Genomic DNA, 16,848 nt, shown 5'->3' on the forward strand with positions numbered 1-16,848 from the left:
TTCTCCATCTCTGAGTCAGGCATACTTTTGCGAATATGATAAAGGCCATCTAGATGTTATATATGTGTACTCATAACATCTGATGTATAGCTTTACATGGACCCTGTGAAGCGTATCTAGGGAGTCCCTGCAGGATCAGTGAACTCCAGTTTAAAACCCTTGCTGTAGAAAATGAAAGAACCTGAACCATGCAAGAAACAAGAAACCACAAGATGTTGCTGTAGGAAGGATTCATTTAGCATCATCCCAGGTTACCTTCCTGGACCAAATACCTATTTTCTGGGTCTGTAATACTCAAGAATGCCATTCTAGAATCAGTTCCTATGGTCCTGCTTATTCTGTCATCCAGATTCAACCATCTACTCTCTGTGAAATCTCGAACACAATACTTCGCCCCTCTGAGTTTCAGTTTTTCATCTATACAACGGGGATTACAAGCAGATCGACATCGCTGCTGGATTTGAGGATGAAAAGAGAGAAGACACAGAAAATGTTTCGGACAGTGCCTAGCTGTCGTCGGTGTTCGATGAATGCGAGCTAGACTAGATCAAGTAGAAACACAACTCTGCCCTTGAATCTTAGAGCTGACAAGATAGCATAAATTCTCTGGTGACTGAAATTTTCCAATTTCTTAATAAAGTCATTCGCCTTGCTTTTCCCTGTGCTTTGTAAGAGGAGCTGCACTTAGATTCTCCAAAACAGTTGATTTGATCTGGCCCATTTGGTAAGGAATGTCTGACAAAAGTGCACCGTCTGATTCAGATGTAGTGATTGCTGTAGAAATTGGCTGTAGACTCTTCAGGGACTTCTGCAGTTGAACTGAGAAGACATCCTCATCAAGTACAGTGCTGCTAACACTTCTGGGTGCTTTAAGATTCTCGACTACTACTGTTTCTTAAAGAGCCTCTTTGTTTTTTAGAAAACTCTCCAAGGAGATTAATACTCCACCCCATGGAGTTTTACTACAGACTTTCGGTGTCAGTATTTTATTCTTTATGTCCTGTTTTTTCTTGCCTCATCTTAATGACAACGGCGACAGTCTGAGCTTTTGCCTGTTGGATGACTTCTTTTCCTTTCCTTTGGCTCTTTTGGGAATTATCTGGCTTCACGTTATCACTAAAAGGCGGTGTGGGACAGACACAGCTTCGAACTCTGGCTCTCTCCTTTACTAGCTCTAGACCCATTAGGAAATCTTGATGCCTCTCCGCGCCTCCATTTTTCTCAACTTTGAAACAAGGACGTTAGATCATCTCGAAGGCTCTTCCATCTTTAAAACGTTGTCATCTTAGGAAGCAAGGATCCAACACGAAATGCCCCTTCCCCTGGCCATATGTGGGTTCTTGTCCATTTGTGATTCCTGGTGCTGTTGTCCCATGACTGGCACTGTGGGTGAGCAAAACACTCTTGCCTCTCCCTATCCTCTGTTGGGTAACGCGTACTTACTAACCTATGTATTTCGCCACGTGGCTGTTTCCTCCTCCTTCTGTGCTTTCGCTCCTTTGTTTTTAGGGGTTGGTTGTGCTCCCAGTTCTCGAGTCTCTCTCTGCTCCCATGTGTCCATCCGTCTGCAGTGCTCTGCCGATTCTTCCTTGCGCACATTCCATTACCCATTCATATCTCTCGCTAAAAGAGGCTTGCTCAAAGAATGCTGCTGGGCAAATGGTATGATGGTCTTAGTAATTTGAAAACTTCCTGCGGTACGTGTTTTCCATTATTGACAACGGGGTTCCAGAAGAATATATGGCTCTGGCAAGAGTTTGGTCAATTTTTTCCTCCTCTTCTGGTGTCACCTGTGTACTAATGAAGCCATTGAGCGTGCTTTGTATGCGGCGGCTTGCACCTCCGTTGGCTCAGGGGTCCTGATGGGCACCTCTTTGTGGTGATGCTGATGTTTCAGAATCCGCAGTGGCAGCAGCTTCGCAGCCGTATGCAGAACACCAGGAAGCTTGCGTGCTTCTTCCTCGTCCTGGGCATCTTCTCTCACACTTTAAAAATGTCTGAAAAGCACTTCCCGGGTTCAGTTCTTTAACTAGAATTTGGGAATGTGTCTTTCAGTGAACAATTCCGCGGGTGGCTTCCAGCACGCAGAAGTTTCTGTGTGCCGGAAGTTAGCCTGACCGTTTTGCAAGAGCAAAAGCCAGTGGAACTAAACAGTGCCGTGGGGATAACTCCAGGCTAGCTGGAGACACCTTTCCAGGCATCCAGCCTCTCTTCCTTTCTCCGAAGCTAGGTAGGGAATTGTATGACACAACCTCAGATTACAAGGAATTCATGTGTGGCAGGCTCTAGGAACCAGGCAGCTGAACATCAGAATTCGGGCGCATTTAGATTCCTGTTTTTCACTTTTCTGGCTGCTTTCCAGGCATTAAGATCGCAAGACCAGGAGGAATTGGATTTCTATATCTTTCTCATTTCAAAACCTCTACATCTTCCCTAACTCTCCTCTGTCTTGGGGCTTTTTGACCAGCACATGCCATATTATTCGTCTCTCAAGGAGTTGATAAATATCGCCGTCCTTGTCCATTTCAGACCCACTCCACTGAGAGATGGTCAGGAGGAGTGAAACTGGTATTGACAAAAGAAGTCAACGAAAGAAAACCCACAACAAAGCAGGCACAGATACTTCCTTCTTCCTCTCTGGGAGTCCGAAGTGATCTCTTGTCTGATGGTTCTGCTCCGTTGTTTGTTCTTGAGTTTTAGGAAATATAAGACCTTAGCTATATTAGACAGTAGAGAAGAGAACCATTCTATTGCTTGATGGGCTATAAGTCACAATACAAGTCACTGTCATCTCTCATCATCCCCTAAAAATTCATAATGGCCTGTTCAAACTATTTTTAGAGAAAAAGCAGAATTCAGCATTGACATTCTGCCCCAGCCTTTACCTCTTCAAAGGAGACCAGCACACACGAAACAGTCAGAAAACAATACAACCCGCCTGGCGTTGGCTCTAAGTGCAACAGAGTGATAGAGAATCAATCAGTAAATATTTATTGAGCACATCCTTTATTGAGTTACCAACCATGCAAGGCAGAGCAGAAGACAGGGCCCTGCCCTCAGTTTGATTATGGTCTATTTGAGGAAGCAGGCCATAATATGAAACAACAGGTCTGATGCCTTATGAAATATAATGCCGTGGTCAGCCATGCAGCACAGACACTGTAGAAATTTGGAAGAAAGAAACTTCCCTGATGGGTAGAATGGTAGGCATTTTAAGGCTCGAGCTGGAAGGGGAGGGTAGCTATGCGGAAGACAAAACGATATGGCAAAAGCCCAGAGGTTCCACAGCGCACCCGCCCATGAAAGCAGTCCCACTAAACCAGGCGGAGTGAGAATCAGAGCTGAGAAAGTCAGGTGGGGAGAGTGCCCAGGAGGCTTTGAAAGCCTTGGCAGAGTGTGGATTGCAGCTGTGGACCGCAGAGAATCCATGGCGGTCTTCACAAGGGAAGTGATAGGTTGAACGCAACGTTTCATGAGGACTAGCCAGGCAGCCACCCTTGGGATAGATGGGAGAGGCAAGAACGTGGAGGCAGGGAATACAAGCAAAAACACTGTTGTGGCTGACCAGGGGCAGGTGCTCAGGAGCTGAGCTATGGAGGTGGGAGAGGCAATGGAGACAGGACTGATGTTACAGACATTGCTAAGGGGAATTGATAACACTTGCTGACCGACTTCATCTAAAGGGGAAGGACAAAGGCCATACATCCAGAAGGATTCTAAAGTGTTTGGTCTGGCGGTCTTCAAGAGGGTCAGGAGACCTGATTGGGAGGAAGATGAGTCTGCGTTTATTCCTGCTCAGTTTTAGGTGACAGTGGGACAGCGAATGAAAATGTTCAGCAGGCAGCTGGAAATGCAAAAGCCTGAGCTGTAGCCCTGTGTACTTTGGGAGAATTGAATCACTCAGACGTGTTGAGGGAGAAGTGAGGAAACTCACACGGGTCAGAAAAGTAGGAGATGAGGTGAAATTCACAGAGAGAGTGGCCAGGAGAGCGAGGGGCACTTTGGAATAGCCATAGGGAGGATGAAAGCTGCGGGTGGGTGGGGGGAGCTGAGGAAAAGGAAACGCACTGGGCCAGATGTGCAGAGTTCTGTGACTCCCTGCATCTTGCCACACCTTGCCTTCTCAGGGTCAGACAGAGGCACCGGAGTGGGACAGTGGACAGGCTGAAGAGGAGGATAAGGGGAAATCTGGAGAGGATAAATGGGACCCAGGAGAGCATCACATTGTCTCTAGGGCATGGCACTGCGGGAGAGGGAAGAGGGCAGATTGTTGGCATTAAAGATTGAGGCATAAAACGTAAGGGAGGTGGTGATCCCTTCATGGCGATGGAGGGGACAGGCAAGAAAGGGAGGCCACTCAGGTGTCGCTGCATCCCAGAGATGTCTGTGAACCATGGGTGGCTCCCTAATACTGGCTTGCTTTACCTTCACTCCAGGACACTGTGAAGGAAAGCCCTGCTTCCCACCCTCCAGACTCTAGCTAGTAGAAGTTTCCAGAGACTGAGGTCCGGCAGTTGGTGGGGGGAGAGGGGTTTGCTCGTTGGAACTTGATCTGATCCACTTGAACTGTTGGCTCAAAGCCCCTGATTCACTTCGGGGATGGTTTTTTTTTACCATTTAAAATTTTTTAAATTTTTTATTCATTTTTGAGAGAGAGAGACAGCGACACCGAGTGTGAGCGGGGAAAGAACAGAGAGAGAGGGAGACAGAATCCGAAGTGGGATCCAGGCTCTGGAGCTGTCCGCACAGAGCCTGAGGCGGGGCTTGAACTCATGAACCACGAGATCATGACCTGAGCCAAAGTCGGACGCTCAACCCACTGAGCCACCCAGGCACCCCATATCATTTAAATGCCATAAACACTAAGAGCAAAGTAACCCACTGGATGCCTCCCCCACCCCCACTCTCCACACCTGCCAGGCCCAGCACCTGCAGCTCCACTGAGAGAGGACAAGAAATGCCCATCGGGCCCAGAATGGGTGGGGGTGGGGGTACCCTCCAAGCCTGAAGGAAAGATGGGGTGTTAGAGAGGTGCGGGGTGAGCAAGATGATAGAGGTCCATTTGGCTACCGGAGAGACCACAGCTGAGTATCTTGCTGGGGAGGAGGAATAAAAGCAGGTCACCCCCCCCCCTTCTCCATCTGGGTTTGGGCAACAAAGGGACACAAGCAAAGGCGAACACGTAGGCACACGAACGCACACAGAGACACACAAAGTGCTGGAAACAGCAGAGGTGCATGGCCGATCATAGGACAGACGTTAGCTAACGGGCTTCAACGCGTGTAAGGGCGCACGCGGAGCTGCTCATTCAAGCTCTTCTGCCACATGTCTGCTCCCTCCTTGCCAAGAGCGTCCTTCCCATGGAGTACCCTGGTGGGAGCAGAGGCAGGCCTCTCCCTTCCAGGCCTCACCCCTTCCCCTTTGTGTCTTTCTAGGTCGTGACATGGCGAGCACCACCCTGCCTGGTTACCCCCCTCACGTGCCCCCCACTGGCCAGGGAAGCTACCCCACCTCCACCCTGGCAGGAATGGTGCCTGGTAGGTGACAATGGTGCAGCTGTGTCGTTTAGATGGGGGTGACTACGCTGTGGGTGAGCTGCTGAGTCGGCTGTAGTCTGAGGCTGGGGGTGGGGGGGAGACCCAACGTCCCCTCCCCCCAAGCCTTTTCTGTTCCATCCCTCTCTCTCCCTAGAGGCTGCAGTTGGTCCCTCATCCTCCCTCAGGAGCAACCCAGGGAGGGAGTTGGCCGAAGGGGCTCTTGTGTGCACCCCACCGTATGCCAGGGCCCCTCCACGGTGCCCACCCAGCGGAGCCTGTGCCCCGGCTCCTCTCTCTGTGCCCCAGCCCACCCCAGCCAGCTGACACTGCTTGGAAGGGCCTGCCCTGGTTTCCATGGAAACTTGGAGCCCAGAACCATTTCCAGGGGCATTGTCAGTCACTCAGACAAAGCCACCCTGGTCCACACCAACCCGCAGGGAAAACCAGTGTGAACTGACCCCACCCCAGGGAGAGGAGGGAGCTAGTCCCTCAGGAAAGAGGAACAGGAGACAGGCTATGGCAGGATCCAGAGAGACTCTGGCTTCAGAGAGACAAGCTAGGGAACCCCGTCTCCTCAGAGGTACCGGGCCCTCATTGCTCCTGGGAGGAGTTGGGTCTGGACTGTGTGGATCGGAGAGGCAGAGGCCGGATTTAGGGACTGAGGACTGTAGCCGGAGGTTGTGCTCTTTCCAACCTCCCATCCCAGATTGGGAGCCTGGCTTGAAGCCAGAGAGAGCTGAAGCTTCTGTTCGTATACACACCAAAAAACCCTCTTATCTGCAAGAGGGTGAGACTCGCTGGGCCTGCAGTCCACTTCTGCTGGTTGCCCTCTTGTGTGTCCCTTCCCTGACACACAACCCCCACGGTGGGGGAGGATAGAAGAGGGTGACTGGCCCCACTCCCGGATGTGCATCCAGGGGCAGCCCTGGGGAGGCAGAGCGTGGGGGGAAGGGCAGTGGCAAAGAGGAAGACTGCCCCGGGGTGCTGTACCCCCATAGGGGCTGAAGGGAGTTAGAGGAACTGGCTAAGGAAAGCTGGGAGGTGTAGGTGAGGGGATTCCTGCCCAGATCTGGAGGGGCGTGGGTAGGAGTGTTGGGGACAAGGAGATTCTTCTGGGAAGGTCCCAGCAGTGAGCAGGTGGAGGCTGGAGAAGGTCTTAGAGAGGTGGGGGTGAGGGAGGGGGGAAGCCTGCAAGGAGGTGGGGATGAGGGGAGCCGCAGAGAGCTCATGGTGGCAAGGGGGGAGTCGTTAAACAGAATCTAGTGCTGATGAGGAAATTACACTTGTTTCATTAGCGATGGGGAAGGAGATAGCTCAGTTCCTCTTGGTCACAGTTGAGCTCAGAAGCTCATTATCCTGCTGCACGCATGCTTTCCCTCCTCGTCAATAAACAGGCTTTCCAGTGGCTGCATCCCCCACCCCCACCCCAGCTCCCTCTCGGAGAGGGGCCCCTTCTCCTCTACTTAACCCGCGGTTAGGGATCACTGTAAACAGTCTGGGGTCATCACACAGGAGAAAGGGCGAGGGGGAAACCCGGAGGCCTGGCCTTTCTCCCGCGGAGGGAGGGAAGCAGCTTCCGTCCGCTCCCAGCCCACGGGGCCCTCCGCTAACCGCTAGCGGACCGGCGGGCTGTCCCCCTGCTTCCCACCGCCTCCTTCTGCTGCGTGGCCCGCCTATCGAATCTCTCCAGGGAAAGGCGGGAGGGGGGGGGCGGTGTTTCCCAGCAGAAACCCCCACCCCTTGCATTGGCACCGTGCTGAGATGCCATTCTCAGGACTTTCTGGGACAAAGTGTCCCGAGGGCCTTTCTTCGCCACCCTCCCCGGCTTCCATCCCGTGGGGGCTACGATTCCTAGAACCAGAGTATCCACTAAAAAGGCCCTAGACCCCAACGCAGCGGGGTAGGCGCGCCTGGACCCGGAACAAACCCTCCCTGGGCGACCCAGAGCGCCTCCGCGGCGGAGCCCCGAGCCCCCAGGCCCATGTGCTTCTGCACCCGCCCCCCCACCCCCCGCAACGGGCTCTCCCCACGCAGACCCAGTGGATTGTTCTGCCTCTGTCCTGCCCGCCGCACCTGCACCTCGGGCCCGGGGGAGGCCGCTGGCGGGGCACGTCGGGTCCGCCCGGGCGTTGCGCTGGTCTGATCCCCACTCCCCAACCCTCCCGCAGGGAGCGAGTTCTCCGGCAACCCGTACAGCCACCCCCAGTACACGGCCTACAACGAGGCTTGGAGATTCAGCAACCCCGCCTTACTAAGTGAGTACGCCACCTGGCTGGCCGGCGGCTCAGCGCGTCAGCCCGCGGGCAGGCTTGGCCGGGCTGCTTCCGGACGCCGGTCTCGCTCCCCTCGACCCGCCCTTCGGGTGCCGGGCGGGCAGGCTCTGTTAGTGCAGCACTGAGGCCCCGGGATCCCTAGAGGACGCCCGCGCCTCCCGTCCCTTCCCTCCCTTCCTCTCCCTTCCCGGGGGTTAGAAGGCTCTGCGCCGCCCCCACCCTCTCCCCCCCCTGGAAAGTCCCCAGTCGGGCGGCGGCGGTCACCCATTGATCGGGCCCCTCTCCCATCGGTGAATGAAGCTCTCCTGGGGGCAACCGGCCCAGCAGCCCAGCCGAGGTCTCCCTTGCCCCCATCCCGCCAGACCCCAGCCCCGGGGAGGTCTTTGCTTTTCTTTCCTTTTTTGTTCTCCTGTTTGTCCTCTCACCCAGCCCATTCTTCTCCTGTGTTAACTTCCAGGTTCCCCTTATTATTATAGTGCCGCCCCCCGGGGCTCCGCCCCTGCCGCTGCTGCCGCTGCCTATGACCGCCACTAGTTACCGCGGGGACCACATCAAGCTTCAGGCCGACAGCTTCGGCCTCCACATCGTCCCCGTCTGACCGCCCACCCCGGAGGGAGGGAGGACCGACGCGACGCGATGCCTCCCGGCCACCGCCCCAGCCCCACCCCCACCCCAGGAACCCAGCAGCCCTTCACACCACCCCGTCGAAGGCCGGACAGGACGGGTGGAGCCGCGGGCGGGACCCTCAGGCCCGGGCCCGCCGCCCCCAACCCCGCCCGCCGCCCCTCCCCGCCTGCCTGGACTGCGCGGCGTCGACAGGAGGGCGCGACCCAGCTCGCCCCGACTTGGCCCGAGCCGGCCCCGGAGCGGACCAGCCACACCGCGGGACCCTGGCCGGGCCCGCCGCCACGCGCGGGGGACACGTTTCTGTGACACACAATCAGCGCGGACTGCAGCGCGGCCCAGCCCCGGAGCAGCCCGCCTCGGACGCTCCGGCGCCTGGAGGCTTCGCTGGTGGGACTGGGCGAAGGAAATTAAGAACAAAACGATTTTTCTGCAGAAGGAGGAAGAGCCCCCTGCCGAACCCTCGGGGAAAAGTCCTTACGCTCGCGCCAGCCGGACTGCCCCCACCTTCCGAGTGTGCCCTACCCCAGAAGGCGGAACGGAATGGGGGCGTGGGGTCCGGGCTCTTGGGACGGGGGTTGGGGTCATCAGGTCTTTCCGAAGTTGGGACCCAAGGCACGCAGGCCCCAGCAGCGCGCACCCACCGAGCCCCACTCTTGGCTCTACCCTATTCCACCTGAACTGCCTGGTTCCCCAGGGCACGCCTACTAGTGACCAGACTCTCGGCCCCATCTCGCCCCTACCTCAGCGTCTCTTCCATCTGCGGCCCTCCCATTCTTCCCCCCTGCCTGTCCTTTTCCCACCCCACGACTCTGCACCTCTCCTTCCTAACTCCTCGCCCCTGCGGAGGCTCTCCAGTGCCCGCTGCAGGACCAGTTTCCGTAGGCCGCGGGCACTGGTCTTCCCGGGCAGTTCCTGGACGTCCCCTCCCCCGACACAGACTCGCGATCTGCCGGTGGTAGGAGCCGGTTCTGAGCCGGCGTCTCAGCTGCGGCGGGGTGGGGGTGAGGGCCGCCCGCCCCATCCCCACCCCCACCCCCACCCCCAGCCTCCTCCTCCAGCAGGAACTGAACAGAACCGCGAAAAGTCTACATTTAATATGATGGTCTTTCCAAAAAGGAGAAGCAAAACAAAACAGAAACCCAACAGGCTGCTGCTTTGTAAAAAGACGGTGTGTGTCGTGTGAAGGCGAACCCCGATGTATATAAGCCCGCCCCTCCGCCCCGCCCCGCCCGGTAGAGTCCCCGCTGCCCGCCCGCCCTGCCTGTAGATACGCCCCTCTGTCTGTGCTGTGAGAGTCGCCGCTCGCTGGGGGGGAGGGGGGGGACACAGCTACACGCCCACTAAAGCACAGCACGTCCCGGGGGAGGGGGGCATTTTTTATGTTACAAAAAAAAAAAAATTACGAAAGAAAAGAAATCTCTATGCAAAACGACGAACATGGTCCTGTGGACTCCTCTCGCCTCTGTTTCGTTGGCTATTTCTCTGTAATTCCGTGTTTTCGCTCTCCTCGTCTCTCTCCTCCGCATCTCTCCCCTCTCTCCATCTCTCTCGTCCCCGCCTCTCTCCCCCTCTGTCTCTGTCTCTGTCTCTGTCTCCGCCCCTCCCTCGGCCTCTCCCCCAGCCCCGGCCCGGCCGCCTAGCCCTCGCCGGCTAGCCCCGAGGTGGCCCCCCGACCCCAGCCCCGGGCTCGCCCCTCCGGCCGCGCCCCGCGCGCCCTGGGCCGCCCCGCCCCGTAGTTGCTCTCTCGGTAGCGGCGATGCGCCCTGCATGTCTCCTCACCCGTGGATCGTGACGACTCGAAATAACAGAAACAAAGTCAATAAAAGTGAAAATAAATAAATAAATAAATAAAAATCCTTGAACAAATCCGAAAAGGCTTGGAGTCCTCGCCCAGATTATCTCTCTCCCCTTCGAGCCTTGTTATTTGAAAAGGAAAACGAGAAAAGAGAATAGTTGAAGGGAACTGCCGGCGCCCCGGCCAGGCTCCAGTGGCCCGAGCGGGGCGGCGAGGGCGCTGAGGTTCAAACTCCGAGGCCCGGTCCTTCCCAGTCCTCGTGGAGCTGGCCTGGCCGGGCAGGGGCCCCAGACCCAGGACCCAGCCAAACCCTCGAGAGATCCCCGACAGCTCTGGTCTCCTTAGCCACTTTCAGCGCGTCGGTTCGTTTTGATTCTTTTCTTTTTCTTTCTTTTCTTTTCTTCTTTTTTTTTTTTTGTGCACATGAGAAATAAATAATAATAATAAATAATAATAATAATAAATAATAATAATAATAAAATTTTGTATGGCACTCCCCATGGCTCCAGGTTTGTCTCTCCCTGTCTCTGGGACAGGCCTCCTCTCACACTGGTCGACCCCAAATACCTGACTCAGTGATCCTCCAACCGTGACCTCCCTGTCACCCCTTTGCCAAGACCCTTTTGTGATGGCTGAAATCCCCCAAAGGCCCAGATGAGTCCTCCCTTCAGTAGCTACCCCCACCGCCGGCCCCGCTCTGGGGGCAAGGAGTTTCGCTTTCCAAAACTTAGGTAACTTGGAGTTAGGCGTCTATACTAGGGCTATTTGGTCACCCTGCCTCTCTCCCCGCACCCCGATTGAGGGTTCAGGCTCTCGGAACGCAACGTCGGAGGCGCTCTACCCGTGGGTGGGGGTTGCCTGCTGTGCCCGCTCCTTCCTCCGCTCATCCCTCGGCCGCATTTTTATCCCCTGAGTCCACACAGCGACCGCGGAGGCCGCAGACGCCTGCCACGAGTTTCCTCGCCGGTCATTTACTTCCAGGCCTGGACAGTGCCCAGACCCGCGGAGACTCAGGGAGAACTTGCCGCTCACCGGACCTCATGTGCCCTTGGCTTTGTCCCGGAGAGGGCGCTTAGGCGCTTCTGTCTGTGTGTCTGTCGGTGGCTTCTATTTATGTTTCCGTGGGTCTGTACGGCCCTGGGAGGGTCTGGTCGTGGAGAAGTAGGAGAACAGTTCGTTTTTTCGGACACTCTTACTGTTCTTGTCCGGGGAAGGATCTGTGCGTCTGTCCCTGTGTCTCTCTGTTCCTGCTTTGGGGAGGGATGGAGTGATTGTCCAGGATTGTCCAGGCTGCATCCGAGGTACTTGAAAGGGGTACCCCCTCTATCTGTCCAGCAACCTCCCAACTCCAGCCCGGCCACAAAGGCCACAGCCTCACCTGGTCTCTCTGCTCGCAGAGACTTTCCTTCTCGGCCTTTTAGCCCCCAACTCTGCCTTTTCTCATTTGAAAGACTATTGAAACTCTGAGCTGCCAAGGATGGCAACCAAGGCCTGGAGGCAGACTAAGGAGTGACCTTCTCCCTTGGCTGGAATCTCCCGGACACCCCCTTCCCACCAGGATCCCAGGGGCCTTTCTTTCCCCCAGCCCATTTGCCCAGCTTCACCCACATCATGGGACTTCAGGAGGATATGAAGGATCCCCAACAAATCAGCAAGCCCCTAATCAAGGCTATCCCCTCTCTTCTCCCTCTCCACCTAGGTCTCCTCCCTATTCCCCATCTCAGCAAATGACAGTCCCGATTTTCCACCCTGCGCAGTGAGTCTCCTAGAAGAATGGTCTTCAGACTTCTTTGATCATACACATCTATTGGCAAAAAGAATTCTGAACGTGTACCCCCAATATAGGTATATTTCCTTATTTACAAATTCCGTAAATGTACTACCGGACTAACGTTATGAATTTCATAGCACGGAAAAAAAAGAAAAAGGGTGCGATTGGAATACATAGAAAGAGAAGTTCCAGTGTTCTCATCTTATGCCTAAATGGATTCTTTTGTACTCCCTGGAAAAGTTACACCCCACTTGGGAGATCCTGCTCGGAATCCATCAAGACCCAGGACATCCATCCAGCAGAACCCCTAGCTATTGCCTGATGCCCAGTGGGTGAGTTCCTGGAAATTCCTGAGTTGGCCCAGCCAACGCTGCTCTCATCATGTAGAAGGCTACCGGGCCCCCAGTACCTGGCTTTGCCTCCAGGTGTCCCTAGACTGGGAAACCTTCCCAGGGTTCATTAAATTAGAAGCCAGCCCTTACCTGGGTCCCACCAGAACCCCTTGCCTTCTGTTCTATTCTGGTCACCTTCAGACCAAGTTGGACAGCGAGGATCCCATTGTCTACAGTGACCATCTTTGCCCGGAAGCTTTCACGTTGTGCCCCTCCTGAGGTACTGATTTCCGCTTGGAAATCTGAGGGGCCCCCCAAGCAGTTCTGCCCTCTTTGGCCAGTTTCCTGTTCTAACTGCAGCCCCATTTACCCACCCCAAACACCAAGAGGGCCCATTCTCTAGTTTCAGTATCCCCCAGAACTCACCTAATTTTGACTTGGCAGGTCCTGTCCCTGCCCCATCCCACAGAGTTCCCAGCTGAGGTACACCAAGTATGACAATTAGAAACAGATGAATAAAGGTGTCCTGGGTTGAAGGAACAGCGGGAGGAAAGACATAGAGGCATGGAAATATACCAGATAAAATGTGGCTGGAGAATCAGGTGCCTGGGGAGAGACGGGGGGGGGGGGGGGTTGCGGTGGAGGGAGATGGCGGGAGATGAAGCGTAAAAGTAGTTGAGAGCCAGGATACTGTGCTGGAAAATGTCAAAATGGTATCCATCACCTACACGGCCCCTTTAGGGAAGCTGCCCCACTCCCCGCCCCTCCTGCGCATGTAGACACCGTATTTGTACCAATGACTCTGCTACGTGAATTGGACTCTAGCACAAATCCAAGCCGAGCCAATCAGGACAGCACACAGGACGCGGGAGACAATGAGGACATTCCCCGTGGGGAGCAAAGCCCCGCGGAGGCCCTGAGGGGATTCCCCAGTCTTCCTCGTCTCCGTCTCCGTGGTGGACAGCTCCATTCTACCACTCACTCAAGCCCAAGACTCACATCTTCCCTGACGCCCTCATCTTTCTCACTCCACTTCTGATCCACTGGCGCAATCAGACGGCTCTACCTTTAAAACAGACATGGAATTGGACCGCTTCGGACCACCCGCACTGCACTGTCTTAGTCCACCCCACTAAGATCGTTTACCTGGGTTTACAAAAGAACATTCTCATCAGTCTTTCTGCTTCCATCTTTGCCCCACCCACCCCAGTCTGTTCTTCCCCAGGCAGCCAGACTCATGCTCCAAAATGTAGAGCAGACCACGTCCCTCCTCTGCCCAGAGCCTTCCAGTGGCTCCCCTTCCCCTGCGGAGTCAAAGTCAGAATCCAAAAACTGACCTATAAGGCCCTGCACATTCTGGCTCTCTCCCCGCCCCCACATCCCTTCCGCTGCCATAAGTCACCTCCCATTACCTCCTCTAGCTCACTGTGCGCTGAGCCTGCTGACCCCTGCACAATACTTTGGTTTCTCCAAGCATGAGCCTTCTCAAGACACTTGCACTTGATGTGCTTAATACCCCCTGACACTCGCCCCACTTCCTTAAGGACTCTGCTCCAATGTTACCTTATCAACAGGGCCTTCCCCGACCAACTTAAACATCCCTCTGCTTCTCCATGCTCTTTACCAGCACCTGAAAGATTATGTTTTATTGGCTTCTGTCTTGCCTCTCCCGTTAGAATGTGAGCTCCGTGAGAGCAGATTTTTGTGTGATCTGTTTGCTGCTGTATCGCCGATGCCTGGACAGTGTTTGGCACACAGACGCTCAGCGAATGTGTGATGGACAAATAAATGAATGGGGTGATGAGAACAAGAAATTGTGAGTAGGCAGGGGGCTGAGGCAGGGGAGAGAAACAGTAAAGAGTGAGAGATGAGAGGAACCCTCAGTCACACAGAAGAGGAGGATGACCCCCAGAGAGCAGCCGAGAAGCTAAGAAAGAAGTGAGAAAGGGCAGAGGCTGTTCCGACTTCTCTCACAGCCCAGTGGTTTGATGTGATCACAGAACTCCTTGAACAACTTCCTCCGTTACCTAGGGTGACTCTTTGCCACCGTTGTCCCCATGGGGGCGTTGAGGATGCATCTCTTCATCCAGTGGGACACTGCCCCTCCACCATCCTGTACAGGGCTTATGGGGCTGTCGATCAGAGTGTCCTAGCAACCCCTGACCATAGCTGTGGGCCTGAGACCCACATCTGGCCAATGAGGACCTCATTGCGTCCAAAGCGCATAGTCCTCAAGTTAGGAACAGAGTCTTGTCAGAAGGCTCATTATTGGGAACTGGAAGAGAGAAGTTCTCTTCTCTTGGCCTATAAGCTCAAGTGATAAGGGCTTTGGACCCCAAAGGACTGCCACCCACCATGTGGAGAAAGCAGACCCTCTCAGAGTCAGGCAGGGACATCGAGCTGAGAAGTAGAGAGAGAGAAAAAGATTTCTGCTGGTTTTATCCAAGCTTCTGGAGCCGGCTAGGCCTGAAACAAGACCACTTTTGGGCTTCCAGGGTCGTAAGCCAGTACTTTCTCCTTTCTTTCACTTAAGCAAATGTGTTGAATGTCTGTCAATTGCAACTGAAAGGGTTCTGACTTACACAGTTGTAGAGTGCACAAATGCCCTGTTAAGAACTTTGAATTTTTTTTTTCTATAGGCGATGAGAGCCATGAAATTTTTTGAGCAAGAGAGAATGGCTTAATGGGCCTGTGTTTTTGGAAGAGCTCTCTGTCCATGATGTGAGGAGTAGGATATGAGAAGAGACATTGGGTACAGACAGGCCTGTACTACAGTGGCCCAGGCAAGAGATAATGGCGGTCTACACTCAGGATTCACTCAGGAAGGACACTGGCATGGAAAAATGACGAGGTTATATTTTTAAGCAAAAAAGAAAAGAAATGTGTCGAGCAGTAGACACACTGTATAAGAAAAAGGAAAAATAGAAATCATTTGCTTCTATATACATAAACATTGGAAAGATAAACACCAATCTAATAAAAAGAGCTGTCCCTGTGTGGGGAACAGTGTAGATGCAGACCCAAAGGAGTAAGGTATCTCTGGGTATATACCCTTTTAATGTAATTTTAACTTTATTAAAAAAACGAAATTTAAATTAAAAAATGCAAAGAGACAATCAGGTCCTTGGCATGTATAGGCATAACTGTTTGATGAATACACTAAATTTTGGTTTTTTGCTGTATGACTAAGGAAAAGGACATTGCATTTGGTGAATAGGGGATACGTGGTGACCAGAAAGCTAGTGTTTTTTGAAGGTGGAGGGAGGACTGGGGTGAGGATGGGGGAGGGGATGTGGCCAAGACCTGAGGAAGCTGGAGACAGAGTGTAAACAATTCTTTTGAAAGGTTTGGAGAGGAAAAGGCTTGAGACATTGTGATTGGTGAGTTCAAGGGTATGTTCTTTCAGGCTAAGGGCTGTGGATAAGCCTGCTGGTTGAGGCAGAGGGTGGAAGGCAGGGGTAGGGGGTGAAGAGAGGCTGTTTGAAGATGGATGTGAGACGCTTATGGAAGGAGGTCTGAAAGAATGGGGCAGAGGCATAGGGGTGAGGGGTGGGGAGGACCCAGAGAATTCTACTGGGAGAGGAAGGTCATAAGGGGAAGGGAACTGCCGGGGTTACTCAGAGGGAATTTAGGAGGCACAACTTCTGTCTGCTCAGAGTGTGGGGAGCAGGGCTGGGGCCAGCCTTGAGGAGGGTAGAGTTGTAGAAGAATCTCCTGGGGATTCAGAAGGATGTCTGACAGCAGGAGCGTGTTGCCAGCCAGCAGCAGAGAGAACACACACGGGTGGTAGATCTCTGGCTCCCCTTGGCCAGGCTGGTTCCATCTGTCAGTACAAAGCAACTAGATACCCCCTCCCAAGATTGCACTGCTCCTCCCTTTCTGATCTGATCCACATCCCCCTCCTCCATGTGGCCTCCCTACCTGAAAGAACCCCAGCAGCCACTCAGGCCCATTTTCATGATCTGATCTTTGTGACTGTCCATCCCCAAGTGCCCGGGCATGACCTCAACTGCCTTATAGGAGAAGTCTGTAGAAGACCCATCCTCCCAGCGCTCCCCCACAAGGAATTCCCAGCCCCCATATGCAACCTAGAGGCAGAACAACAAGCATGTGTGCATGGAGGCATCTCTAAGCCAAGAGCAGAAGGGATGCAAAAGTTGGGTCTAAAAGGGCCAATAAAGGCCCTTCCTCTCTCTGTGCCTCAGTTTCCTCATGTGTAAAACCCAGATGGCCTCTAGGACTCCTTCCCACTTTGACATTCTAGGCTTCTACAGTTATAAACTCTAGGTGCTCAGGCAATCTCTGTGAGCAGGAGAATTCAAGAAACCTCTGTGGAGGTCGAGTAGGTATATTCAGATGGTGAAGGTGATGGAGGAGGGTTTTTTGAACTGTAGAAGGAGGAGGCATGGATTTATTTATTCGTTGCCATCTCTCCCATCTGGGAGTTAGTACTGCCTTTTCCTATCTCTCTTCCCAGTGTCTGCCCAGAGGTCTCTAGGGATAGGGGCTGCAA

The 16,848-nt window shown here is 53.9% G+C and overlaps 1 protein-coding gene across 7 annotated transcripts in view; it reads left to right on the forward strand.

Moving 5' to 3' along the window:
• Positions 1-9,727, forward strand: part of PAX2 (paired box 2) — an 89,458-nt gene extending 79,731 nt beyond the window's left edge. For 4 of the 7 annotated variants that reach the window (XM_045040575.1, XM_045040576.1, XM_045040578.1 and 1 more), the window contains 3 exons: positions 5,436-5,537; positions 7,706-7,792; positions 8,268-9,726. In XM_045040575.1, coding sequence (XP_044896510.1) covers positions 5,436-5,537; positions 7,706-7,792; positions 8,268-8,344 — 266 coding nt within the window. In that variant the 3' untranslated portion in view covers positions 8,345-9,726. Of the gene's footprint in view, positions 1-5,435; positions 5,538-7,705; positions 7,793-8,267 lie in introns of all 7 variants that reach the window. The other 3 variants (XM_045040573.1, XM_045040574.1, XM_045040577.1) reach the window with 2 other exon arrangements.
• Positions 9,728-16,848: the final 7,121 nt, after the last annotated feature.

This window comes from Felis catus, chromosome D2 (genome assembly GCF_018350175.1).
Source record: "Felis catus isolate Fca126 chromosome D2, F.catus_Fca126_mat1.0, whole genome shotgun sequence".
NCBI classification, from domain to species: domain Eukaryota; kingdom Metazoa; phylum Chordata; class Mammalia; order Carnivora; family Felidae; genus Felis; species Felis catus.